This window comes from Protopterus annectens, chromosome 1.part2 (genome assembly GCF_019279795.1).
Source record: "Protopterus annectens isolate FY-2018-M chromosome 1.part2, PAN1.0, whole genome shotgun sequence".
Lineage (NCBI taxonomy): Eukaryota > Metazoa > Chordata > Ceratodontiformes > Protopteridae > Protopterus > Protopterus annectens.
In genome coordinates, this window is record NC_056727.1 from 1020537799 (window position 1) to 1020551856 (window position 14058).

General features: G+C 36.2%; 1 protein-coding gene across 1 annotated transcript in view; it reads right to left on the reverse strand.

The window, feature by feature from the left end:
* LOC122792225 (CUB and sushi domain-containing protein 1-like) overlaps positions 1–14058 on the reverse strand; it is a 3080606-nt gene that overhangs the window by 1482430 nt on the left and 1584118 nt on the right. Inside the window, exon 29 of the mRNA XM_044059969.1 lies at positions 7311–7514. Within this exon, the coding sequence (XP_043915904.1) occupies positions 7311–7514 (204 nt within the window). The remainder of the gene's footprint in view (positions 1–7310; positions 7515–14058) is intronic.

Below are 14058 nucleotides of genomic sequence, written 5' to 3' on the forward strand. Positions count from 1 at the left end.
TACTCATCAGTAAGTAGAAGATACTCATGAAGAATAGGATTATTAACATGTTTTACTCCAAGACTTTTGTATAAAAGAAAACGATTTATATTGCAAAGCAAATTAGGCAGTCACTCAAAGACAAATCCTTTGCACCGAAAGACGATACTGAATTCCAAAATGGACCATGGGGAAAGATCCTCTACATCTGTGCCTTCACGGGCATATTTTTACGTGGATTAGAGGAACTGTTTTTTGACATTTGCAAACATTTTAAATGAAATGTTCACACTCAGTAATGATTTGTATTGTAGAACACTGTTTGGACATTCACAGACACAGCATATTTGGGTGATTAAATTCACCTTGCTGCTGGAAAGAAAAAAATAATTTCAGTTGAAGCTACTACATTCAAATTGTTCATATCAGCATTCCTTTATTCTTATCACGTGTCTGAACTACCACTGAAATACTTACACAGTTATGTGGCAGCTATAATATTCTGAGTATAATGTAACGGCAACTTCAACCCATGTCAAAAGAATGCCCACACTGCTGACATAGCTGATACGTGCTCTGTATCCAGGAATCCATCAGTTTTCTTTCTAGTAACTGTCGATTGTGTCTATTGTGTGTGCATTTCCAACCTATACAAGTACTGTCCACTGTGTTTCCTGTGTGTGCACTACAAACCTATTTTTTATCACTATCGTTTCTGAAGACACATTTTTATGCTTACTTCACTTGAAATGAAGACATTTTCATTTCACAGCAGTTTCACTGAGTGTGATATAACATCCTAAGTTTGTACCAGTTCTAGGAACTACAGATACACCAAAATGAATAAAATGTATAAATACTTTATTCTTCACAACAGAATAATACCTGACCAACAAAAAACTCTCATGATAAGCATATTTGTAAAAATAAACTACACATAGGAAAAAAGAAAACCACTTAATCAAGATGCATTCTGCTCTAAAATTAAATATTATTACTCTCCCCTCCCAGTGAAAAATATAATGTTGCACATTTAAATGCTTTAACCATGGAAGGAAAAATGGACGCATTATATTGTCATAGAATTTGCAGGGGGCATTCTGAATTTAGCAGTTCTGCAAATTTCATCTCTGCTTAATGCTTAGAGAAGTTTGGCTTAGGATGGATGATGTTTGTTTCCATCACAGTTTTGTTTGTAATTATATATTTTTAGGAATTTAAAACATCAAAAGAACATCCTCCTCTTGGACAACGGGAATACCCCAGGCAAGATCAATTTGAAACTCCCGAAAAGAACATATCTGTTCATTGCAGACATACTTTGAACTTGTATAGTGCCATGCCTGTCTGCTATAAAAATAACTAAATTCTGATCAGCACGTCTTCTCACAATTCTGTGATAACCATGATCAACAGTTAAAGTACAAGAACAGTCATGTATTTTTACTTCAGGTATCCATATTCACCTGCGTCAGCATCTCTCCTTTAGTGGCATTTATTTTTAAACCCTAATTTTACTGTGTTATTGGCGCACTCTGTCAACATATCCACATTCTAGTTACTTTCTACAGATGAGTCTTTTTGTTAACCTTAAAACAGCTGCATGTTTCATTCATATGTCCTTATAAGAATAAAACAATGTCATAAAGACAAATGTCAAATGCATATAAAACTATTTTGATTTGCTCAAGATTTAAATAATCACCTCTTAATCATACTTTGTCTTCCATACTGTCCTCTATAAGAACGTGTTATTAATAGCCTTAAACACACCTGCTCAGAGCAGCAGATCTTGATTCACAGCTTGTGTTTTCTTGTTCAACAGCCCCCCTCAATATGGCAAGTTTTATATGCTAGTTTATAAGTCAGTTTTGTGTACTCTTCTGTCAGAAGTAGAAAAAGTGTGGTATCGTTTGTCACTTATCACTCATTCCCCTTTATCTGATGACTTTAAAGTGAGTTTAAGTTAAAAAAGAGACAACTGGGGACAAAACCTCACATGTGGGGGTGCAGAGGATCTTGCTTGTTGACACAAAATGCTTTTTGTCTTGTAAACTGAACAGGATGAATACAAAAGTTACAAGAATGTGCGTAAACATGCTGTCACTAATGAATCATTGCAAGGGGGCTAATGTGATTCAGAGTTCTGTGACACAAGTATGCCGAGTAGACACTGAATGATTATAGTTTAGATAGCCTGTCTCCTCCAAGTAACAAAACTAAGGGCAGGACTGTATTTCCCTTTAATGGCAACCTTCCATGGAATGTTCCCACCATTTATATCCACCATTCCTTCTAATCCTGCAAGTTTCCCCCATATTTTCCACCCATTGCATACTAATTTTCTATATAATATACTTTGCTTGTTGTAAACTTGAAAATGGTAAATTCTTTTGGAACCAAATGATTCATGACGTGAAAAAGGGTGCGGCTTAATATGAAAATTATACATGTTCAAAAGCTCCTCTTGTAAGAGACAGTTTAATTTTGCTTCTTTTATTCAAGTGTGGCACTCACTGAAAATGGTTTGAAAAAAACAGTGAGCATGTCAAAGTGCTATCAAAGGATCTGGCTTTAGGGTCATCATTAGCTTTTTTTAGTCTTGTTATGAGGTGACAATATGGGTGAGATTTACCAGAGCGTACACTGTGCAGTTTTTCAATCAATGTGGTGAAGTTGCTGAGAAACTGACTACATTTATTTTATTTTACATTTGTTGACCAGGCTAGTGTAACTGGATACATGTCCTTTTTCAGTAGAGGCCCGGGAAGAAAAGCTCCGAACAGTTAAAAAAAAAAAAAAGCTCCGAACAGTTTAAAAAAAAAAAAATATATATATATATATATATATATATATATATATATATATATATATATAATGTACAACAACATACATGTAATATTGAACAGAGGATTTCAGATACTATTGGTCACTTCACTGTTAGCACATTCTTTCAGTTCATTTCTATTTACAGAGCAAGTTAAAGTGTTTTAAGATACTATATGGTTAAAACTCTACAAGAAAATAATCATTATATCTTGCTTACTTAGCTTACATTCTAATTTCTTCATAAATAAGTAACAAGGAGTGAGAGGTCGAATGGAAGAAGAAGAAAAGAGAGAGAAAGTATGGCAGTTACAGTAAAGGTTAGTCAGGGTTACAAGAAGGACAGAGCCAGTGTGATTTAAGATAGATTTTGAGCTTCTGTTTGAAGATAGTAAGGGAGGAAAGTGATGTTAGGTCACTAGGAAGAAGGTTCCAGTGTCTCCCAGCTGTATTTGAAAAGAGAGAGTCACCAGCCAGGTTTTTGGATTTGCTCATTCTAACTAGTAGTTTATCAGAGGAATGTAAGGTGTTCAGGTTTTTGTTGGGGGTTACAAGGGAAGATAGTGTTGGAGTATTATGAGGCTGGTACAGGGTCTTAAGGATAATTGCAAGTTGGTTAAACATAAGCTGATTCTGGACTTCCAGCCAACTTAGTTGTTGTAAATTTTGGCAGTGATGGGTTTGGAAGGGTTTTCCAGTGGCAAATCTGGCAATGTTGCTGTAGGATTTAGCCAGTTTTAGAAGATTATTCTTTGACAGGTTAGTATAGATAGGAGAAGCATAGAGAAGTGTAGATATTAGGTGGGAGTGGGCAATACTGGATCTGGCAGGTGAAATAAGGAAATGTCTGATCCTGTAGAGGAAACCCATTTTTTGGTGACTGTTTTTACTGTATTGTTTATTTGTGTATCAAAGGTGAGGTGGTTGTCAATAGTAACAACTAAGACTTTGGTAGTTAAGTCAGGTGTTATGAGTGTGCCATTGTTAGATGTAACTGTGAAATCTATTTGTGTGGACTTGTGGGTAGGAGTGAAAAGTAGGAGCTTTGTTTTTTTTTGGATTCAAGAGGAGGCATCGTTGCAGAAGCCATGTTTCTACTTTGCCAAATACTGTTTGTGCTTTTAATTGCAGTTCAGATGAGGAATTGGCTGAGCATATTATTGTCGAGCCATCTGCATATTGTATACAAATAGCCTGAGGGATTGCTAATTCTAAATCACTGATGAAAATTGAGAAAAGGAGAGGGCCTAAAATAGAGCCCTGAGGTACACCTAGTGTGACAGGCAGATGGGAAGATAGGTGATTCTCCCAGAGCACTGCTTGCTGCCTATTGTTGAGGTAGGAACTGAACCATTTTATAGCCTGAGTGTCGAGAGAAAGAGATTTGAGAATATTTAAGAGCAAGTGGTGATTAACCATATCAAAAGCTTTTGAAAGATCAATAAATAGAGCAGAGGTAAGAATGTTGCTATTTTTATTTTTGTTGATGGTGTTAGAGAAGGATAGGAGGGCAGTTGTAGTACTGTGGAATGGCCTAAAGCCATGTTGGCACTCAACAAGCAGGTTGTTTTTAGTTAGATGGTTGAGACGTTGTTTATGCATGCATTTTTTCATTATTTTTGCTAAGGTGAAAAGTAGGGCTATTGGTCGGTAGTTAGAGTGTCCATTAGAGCTCCCACTTTGTGTTGGGGCATAATGTGTGAGATTTTCCAGATTATTGGAATTGTTCCCTCACTAATGGTTCTGTTGATAAGGATGGCTATAGGATAGGCTATTGCTTTAGCTGCTTTCTGCAGGTATTCTGCAGGTAGTTGGTCAGCTGATGGAGTGCAAGGTTTTAGTTTATGTATGAGTTTGCAAATATAGTGTGTTGGGATGGGTTGCATTTGAAATGTAGGGGGAGAGCTAGAATAGGCGGTAGGAAGGGTAGAGCTATCAGGAGATAGCTGGTTCACTAGAGATTGAATGGCTTCTGTAAAGACAGTGTTAAAGGCATTTGCAGCTTGCTTGGGGTTTTCCTGTGTACTACCTAGTGGGGTTGTTGTTGAGGTTTAACCTGGGTAAAGCAATCTATTGATACTTGCCCAGAACTTTTGCGGATTATTCTGGTGTTTTTGTTGCATTTCTTTATAAAAATTTATTTTTTTTTTTTTGTACATCAAATGAGTTTTACATTATTTTTAAGTAACTTGTTGGCAGTGAGGTTTGTGATGGAAATACTTTATAAATGCATTTTCCTGCTAACAGAGCTCACATAATAGAAAGGGGCGACACTCATTCTCATTGGCTATGAACTTGTGTGACCATAACCTCCCAGGGGCTCACCTTCTCCATCAAGCGAGGTATTAGAAATTGAACACAGCAAAGTAATTCTTATGTAGTTAAGTGGAATTAATGCACATGGCTTGACGTTCTGCTTGACAGCATTTTTTTCCCCAAAAGGCCATCGTACTGTTAATTTGCAAACACATTAATGTAGAGCCTGTACATTGAATCATTTAATCCCGTGCATGTTTAAGGAAGTTAAAACATCAGCTTTCCATTAAACTCCATTAAAATCTGTGAATGTTGTGCACTGTAATGTGCCTGCATTTCAGGAAGTATTTTGTCCTATTATAATATTAGTAACTATTACTTCCAACACCAACATATGAAGTAAATGCTGAATTTACAGTAGGTTATACTTCTGTTCATGTAAGGAACCACTTTGTCAAACAGAATTTGCTCATCAGAAACAAACACATAAATGAGGAAGTTGGAGGAGTTACCTAGTGGAATATGTAACTAATTAATGAATATAATGAGCTGATACACTATGTCTTTACAAAAACACAGTGTATCCATAGAATGCAAGTGTTAATATTGAGATAAATTAGTGTTTTATAAAACTAGGCTTGCACAGGAGGACCACAATGATTATACAGTTTTAAACTTAAAATAATGAACCAAAAGATACTTACAAGAAAATCATCCTAAAATGTATTTTAACTATGTATTCATTGGTCATAGTTCCCTGTATCTGATTTCAATTTGCAACAGATATGCCGCAGCTTGAGGATAGGAAGAAATTCTTATTATAATGGTACTCTGCCAACATATTGAAAAAAGAAAGCAGATCAGATGTTGTGTCACTGAGTGACTGAAACCTCAGGAGTCGTTTAATTGCTGGTCTGACAGCATCCCACATTATAAACTGGATTGCTGAGGAGTTTTTGGTAATGTCCATCTGCAACATCTCATGCCCATTGTAGTAATGAAGCTTTTGTTTTTTTGGTGCTTTTGTGGAGTGATATTTTAAGGAAGCTGAGAAGATGGAAACCTTACATCTGAAAATAAACCTGTTATCACCAATTGTTCTACAGTTTTCTGGGCAGGGTTAAGATACTCTTGTAGACTGCTCATTGTAATTCTGTGAATATGCCATTTCCCATTTGTAAATGCATTACACAAGCTAAATTTGCGATGTAAGAGGGAAGTAAGATTTGCTTTGCATGATGACAGCAATGTTAAAAGGACAAGTTTTGTATTTAACGTGTCTAAACGTAGATGTTATATGCAGTGCAGGTACAAACTGGAGGGGTCTAACAGTACCACTGATAGATTTGATCTTTCCATTGGGACTAATTCCAATTTCAATTAATATGGGGAAAAACAAAAGGAAGCACATTTGAAGACAAAAGCATGCCTGCATGCAAGACTCAGCTCATCTTGTCAAGAAGCTGACACGTTGATATCTGTCCCTATATCTGAGAAAGCAGCCACAAAACCTTCATTTCTTCTTAGGACACAGTATTATAGCAATACCATAGCCACCACGTAATCAGTGCAAAGTGTTACAGATGATAAAAGAGTACTAGGTATCACACTAGCTACAGGGAGTGGTAGGGAAGTAAGAGGCTTACCCCACACCTGCCCTGGGCTTCAAACCAATGTTACTAAGCGTATGCTCATGTAGCCCCTCCCCCCATCAAACATCTGTTCTGCTTCCTGGTTTCTGGTGATTATGAAATGCCAAATAGAAAACTAAGGAATCTGCATCTTCCTAATGTCATATTAAACTTAAATGTATTATGTTGGGAGCCTTGCTTATCTAACTACCTGGCAGCTTCTCTGCCTTCATCTAATACTGAAAGAAGATAGTATTTTGCATTGCTGAGACAAGGCTTCAGCTGTGCAGAATGTGTAATGTTCCCTTTAAATCACTCTATTTAGACTGCACAGATCAATATAGCTGCTAATTGTGTCTTTCTTTACATCAGCAAACATACTCTTTCCCCTTTATTTTTGCTCTTGCTGTTTGTTAAAGGCTCACATTTTTCCACACACCAGTTACTATTCAGCTGTATTCATGAAAGCAGCTGACACTTTATTTGGAGAGTGTATCACTGCTCCACTGAAAATGAGTTCTACCCAAATGGATAGCACATAACATACAAGTAATAGAACAATAACATAATAATAATAATAAAAAAATACGTAAGATACACAAAACCCTGAAAACTTACCAACACAAGAAGGTATCGATGTGTTCCACTGAGCTAAAGCTTCTGGTACAGTCAAACACTCGATGACCCTAGATCCCTGAAGGGCATATCCTGGACTACATTCAAAACGGACAATGGCGCCAACAGAAAAGTCATTCCCTATTCGCTTTCCATTTCTAGGTTCAGGAACAGAACTGCACTGAGTTGCACTAGTTCGAGGGACAGCTGCAATAAAAAAATAACATGAGTATTAAAAGGCCAGCCATTCCCTTCAGTGTATATAGTATGTATAATTATCTGAACAGAATGACAAAATGCTTCATATGGCTTTTTGTTCTATCAAACATCAAGAGCACAAGGCCGTCTGTTAAGTGGAAGGATAACTGAATGCATTTTCATGGCATTACTGTTAGTATGGAAGTATTTAAAGGGAAAAATAAGTACTCTGAACATTGAACCTCTCTTCAGACATTTCCCCATAACTACTTTAACATTCTGTGATGTCCATCTCACAGAAATAAGGATATATGGTGGGGAGGGGTGCTGCCTAAGCGAATAAGTAGTAAGTAAAAAGTACATTTTTTCACTCTTTTTTGTGGAAAGCCATTTTTCTCAATGGTATGGTACTGTGCATAACATAACATGACCTACTCATTTATTTTTCACATATCATTAATTTAAAATGTTTAAATTCTTAACATTCTAAGCGTGAAAAATGACACAGCTAAAAAAAGCAACAACTGCAGGTTGGAATAATAACCATAAATCATAAATAAAATAAGAATTGTACATTAGATGCAGTAGCTCCCATGGGGATAAGATAGACTATCCTAGAAAGATGCTATCTTAGGGATATCTGAAAAGAGTACTTAGTCATTTGCTGGACTCAAGGAATGTAGCTAGTTCCATATAACTGAGTAAAGGTCAGCAAAAGGCAACCTGCCTGAGGTCTAAAAATGAGTCCATGAAACACCCAGGAGTTCATCACTTAAAGAGCTGACGTGTCTTGTCAAATGATAAGTTCTAAGCAGTTCCTTTAACCAAAGAGGACCTTGGTTGTAATGGGCAGGGTACATGAGAATTAACATTTTAAATATACACTTGCTTGCAACTGACAACTGATACAGATCTCACAAGACCAGTATGATGTGAATAAATTCTATTAGTGCTGGTCACAAATGTTGCAGCAGAATTTTGCATGACCCATGTGACTATCCATTAGCCAAAGTTAAAGAGCACTGCAGCAGTCAAACCAACACCTGACCTGTGCACAAATTATTGTTTCTAATTCCAAAAGGTGGCATAAAGTGCCTGTTTGAATATGGATTTATAGAATGAAAAAGGAATATATATTACTTTTTGTGACCACTTCCCATTACTTCCCTCCTCTGTTACATTTTCCTTTGTTATTGTCTGGTATAGAACAGGCACTCAAGGAGAGCATTCATTAAATATTTAGAATTGCTCTTGCAACATGTTGGGTTTGTTTGCTGGAAAAATCATAAAATCAATGAAACCTAAATAAAATGCTTGCATTTAAAAAAAATTCCATAGAAATTAACTATATATATATATATATATATATATATATATATATATATATATATATAACATGCACTTTGAAAGCTATAAAAGCTAAATTGCTCTTATAATATTATTGTCAGTTTTTAGTTGATCATTGATATCCCACATTTCCATGAGGTGTTAGCTTTACAATTGTGCAGAATAGTGCAGTGTCGTCAGTGAGATAAACAGTTATCAATCATCTGTAGAAAGACAGTGCCACCTTTTTTATTAACCAGTAAGTCCACTAGTGACAACTGTTACATTTCATGGGCGATCCACAAGTACTTGTGTGTAGGTGATTTAGGTGATCAGTCTAAGTGAGGAGCAAATGCATCAAACGATAGGCTAGAACATGAAACTTGTTAGCTATTCATGGCCGTAACCCTCTGGGCTAACTATTTCTGAAATAAGCACTCATATTAGACATTTCACCTTCTTTTTCAGAAGACAAGCATAGTACAACTCTCTTTGTTACCAACATTTTTGTATGGCAGATATAGACACAATATTGTGGTGTGTGCACGTGTGTGTGTGTGTGTGTGTGTGTGTGTGTGTGTGTGTGTGTGTGTGTGTGTGTGTGTGTGTGTAAATACATATATATTTAAACATTTTCTTAAATAAATGGAGACACCTGTAGTTTCTGACAGTAAACTCCTGTGCTACCCTTGGGCATTTCTTTGAGAGTGGACAATTTGCACTATCCCTTTCCTTTGAGGCTGATAAGCATGCCAAATATTTAGTATTGCAAAAATGGGTTAGAAAAACTGTAAAATCAGGTTGATTGCTACTTGAGTATGTACCCATGCATCAAATGTGTTATATGCACAGCAGAAAGATAGCGCAGGCCACTTAAACCTCATATTCAGTCACAGATCCCTACTCCCAATCTAACAAACTACTACCATCTTTAAAAATAATTTAGCAGGGAAAAAGCATCAAACACAGAAATGCTCTCAAAAGAACAAAAAAAGAAAGAAAGAAACATTAAGTGACAAACACGCAGTCACAAATCAAATCAGTTACTAAGTTGACATAAAAAATAAACTAAAAAAATGAAGAAGAACAAAAACACTAATAATGATTGTAACGCAAAATATATACCATTTACGGTAAGAAAAACAAAACACACAAATAATTTACATTTAACTGCACTACTAAACTGGAAAATAGTAAAAGGTGTCCAAAAAAGAAAATTCTCCTGATGAAAAGGAATGCTATGTACTTCACATATCCACAATGGAGCAATGTAGGAATAGACAGGAATTGAATAACATGAAGCTAAATCAGTCCCCATAGCAAAAGAAAACACCTCTCTCCTCATTTCATATTACAAACACACACACACACACACACACACACACACACACACACACACACACACACACACACACACACACACACAGTAAGAATACTCTGCCAGGTAATGTTTAACCAAAGTGTCATAAAGCTATAATAAACAAAAGTAAAACACTTCATGAATATATTTGTATAATAAAATAGAAATAAAACAGAAAATTTATAATTGGAACTACATTTAAATAAAGGCAACAAGCATATTATCAAGTAAACTAACTTAAAAGTGATGGGTAGGATGCATTGCTGCTTGCATGCATCTACTAACTATTCAGTTCTTGTAGTTGAAAGAAAATCATTAACTCTGTGAATATATTTAACTTTTTTTTTATTTTATTTTTTATAACCTGGGAAACTTTTATACATTTTGTAAAACACTAATATAAATGACTTATCTGGACTCTTTCACCTGACATAACTTACATGAGGTGTTACTTAGTGATAGCACTTGTTTATAAAGTGGGCTGTCCAATAGCACACAAGAGTTTGACAGAAGGGTCCCTTAAACTCCACATAGTTAAAAAACATAATCCTCTACAACACTTAGTTAAAAAGGGCATCTGAACTATTTTACATTAAAATACAACACAAAACATCTGCTTAAACTGAGAGATGTAAAATTCAGACTAAAAAATATATATATATAAATGTAAGTGCTGTAATTTCAATAAACTTTCCGGTGGTGTGTATCCTGTAGATATTCCTGCTTGCCGTCCAGGTGTGTGTCTCATAATACCCCTGGGTATAAAGTAATACCTGTACCACACATGCCTCCTCATCATTTTTTGTATACTTATAAATAGAAAGTATCCTTACATTCCTCTGTTTTCTCAACCAGTATACTGCCCTCATAAACAACATCTTTAGAATTTATCTGACCACTATCTCAACATTTGTCTTGTAAAGACCTTGGCACTTGTATTTGCCACTATCTCACAAACTTAAGAAACACTGACTTATGGTAAAACCTTTAGTGTGGATTAGAAAATCACCATACCAGAATATGTATGACCTGTGCTTTTACAGGTCCCTAATCCAGCTCAGAGGTGACTTTCTGACATAACTCCATTGCACAGAATGATGAGCATCTACTCTTTCACTGAAATTTCCTTCTTGCATTTGTGAACATTATGATTCTTTAAGTTTCTCTGTTTTATCATCACTGCAACTAAACTAATGCTAGCAGTTATCATCAGCTTGTTTCCTAAACGCTGAAGATATTATGAACTACATTAACCTTATGGAGTTATAAGATATAACCAGCACATAGACTACATGTTATAATAAAGTCAACAATGTAAGCCCTGGACTCTCAAGCAGGCTATCCTTTATAAAGATTGGCATCCTTTATAAGATTTCAGGAACAGCAGTTTGCATTGACTACAGAGATTTCACTGTTTAATAACCTATTATTATTATTATTATTATTTTAACATACAAACGTATAACTTAACCCACAGAAAAGGAAAGTATAATGTTTAATAAATGGCTGCTTGGCTGATAGTGTGTATTTTGCTGAAATGAATAATGATCTAATAAAGCCACTGTAAGAATGCACCCCATTCCATGAGATACAGTGACCTCAGAGCATATTAAGTATTATGGGTAAAGGACCCAAACCCACCTGCATGGATGGGGTCATGGGGTCTTTGCCTGCCACAGTAAAACAAGTTTCATTTCCAGTGTGAATTCTGTTATGTTTCAAAATTAAAATTTGATTAAAAAATTGAAAGGATACTGCATATCCGTCATCATCAGCAGCAGCAGCCTCCCATTTCCCGTTTTCTATATGTCATATCCAATGAATGCTGTTTATTTTATTTTATTTTTTCATAGTGATTATATCCAATTACATAAGTCTTCCTTATAGAGCAATGCCATCTTTTTTAAAATGTCCTCCACATCTGAAGTGCTCATACTTATCTGCACCTTCAGATCTGCACTATCCTCGACAGCAGTGCATTCAATGATCCAAGTATTTTTGCTGCATTTCAGACTTGAAAGTCACCCCCATGATTTGTCAAATATGCTATTTAACACTGCCATAATTTTTTAATTCAGCATTTGAATAATTTCATCTTTATATATCCTTATTACTTTCACTTAGAATGTAAATGATGAGGGATATCATTTTTGCTATTTTATATGACCTTTAGCCCCCTTACCATATTACTGACTAATTTCTGAATGCATTCTGCAATGTCTGTATTCAAAGTTTAGTACTGCATTCATAATTCTGAAGTACTGTTGAATGGCCTCCACTATTTTCCTGTATAATGGAATCACACTTTCAACTGCAGTAAAATCCACACCTTATAGTTCATACCTGAACAGTCTGATGTCCTTTGTCTCTTTCCTCCTACACTGACCATTGAGATTCCTTCTTTGGGTGCCTCAACTTTTTCCTGTCCTCCTTTCCAAATATGAACCCAACCTCTTGAAATGGTCTCATTTAGGATTATTGTCACAACTTGTACATCTATGCACTTTAAAACATAAAATCAAAGCTCCCATTTACTGCAATTCAGGTTTGAAATGACCAGGTCCACATGAATATGGCAGTCTACTTAAATGCACTTGACTTACTAAATGATGTCAGAATTTTGTTTTATATAAAGACTCCCACTACTGGCCTCCTACACAGTGTAGAAGTATATGGCCTGGCCTCTAACCCAGATGACGTAGGTTTCATTAGTGAACCCAGGAGCTAAAGGAGCCAACTAGGAAGGATGGCAGTGAATGGCCATTATTTACATGTCCACCCTGAGAAGGAGTTATGATGGCTTTTGTTCTCTGGACTCACAAACAGCCAAGTAGAGACCCAAAAAGGGAAAAACACAGCAAGGTCTAAAGGATGTGGGCTTTGTCCCAGCTGACAATGATATGGTGAACTTCTTTGGCATGTGGGTAGAAGCCAACATCATCAAGGGAAGAAACTGTATGCCACCAAATGAATGTGAATGCTTCACTGGAAAAGCTCACTCAGACTCTGCCACAGATTGCTGTGTGGGAAAGGTCAGTCTGTTTTTTGAATTCTTGTATTTTGTATTGCTTTATTGCTTTCTTCTCTGTTGTTTATTGTGGTTTATTTTTCGTTGCACTGTTTTTCACTTGTACTCCCCCCTTTAATTACACATTTAAACTAGGAAAGAGACCACAGCTGTCACTCCCCTTTAGCTGTACAAATTTACTGGTCATCCCACTGTATTTCACAGAGCCAGAATACAAAGTGACCACTCCCTTCCAATCCTATCTTGCTCTTTTAAAATTAGTTGCTTTCCACTAAGATAGCTAAAGTTTCAGTTAGTTGTGAGTCACACAGAAAGTAAATTTTCTTCCACCTTCCCACTCTGGTGCTGTTGTTTTTCTTAAACTTAACTTTCTTGTTGCTTATGTGAAGTTGACCACATATTTCCTTTCCTCTCCTCTTTCTTTAGCACAGTGAGTAAGCACAAAATTATCATTTTGTGAAATTACTCCCCTTCAGCTGTTTAAATTTACTGGTCATCCCACTGTATTCCACAGAGCCAGAATACAAAGTGACCACCCCCTTACTCCCTCTTTCATCTCTAACTGCATACCTCACACTGCAGCTCTTAGGATATTAACCCATTTTTTCATTCTACACTTGAAACCTGGCACATCTATTCCAAGATCACCAGATACTGGAGATCCCACATTCTGGCTCTAAGTAGTCGTCTATGGATTAGTGCTTCTGTTTTGGTCCGACTGTAAAAAGGAACACAGGGACATCATTTCCTGGGGACTGCTCATCATCAAAAAGCCTAACAACTGCTTCGTAGGTGCCAGCCTGGACTCTGTGTTTATAGTTTGCTCCTGGGGGGACAAG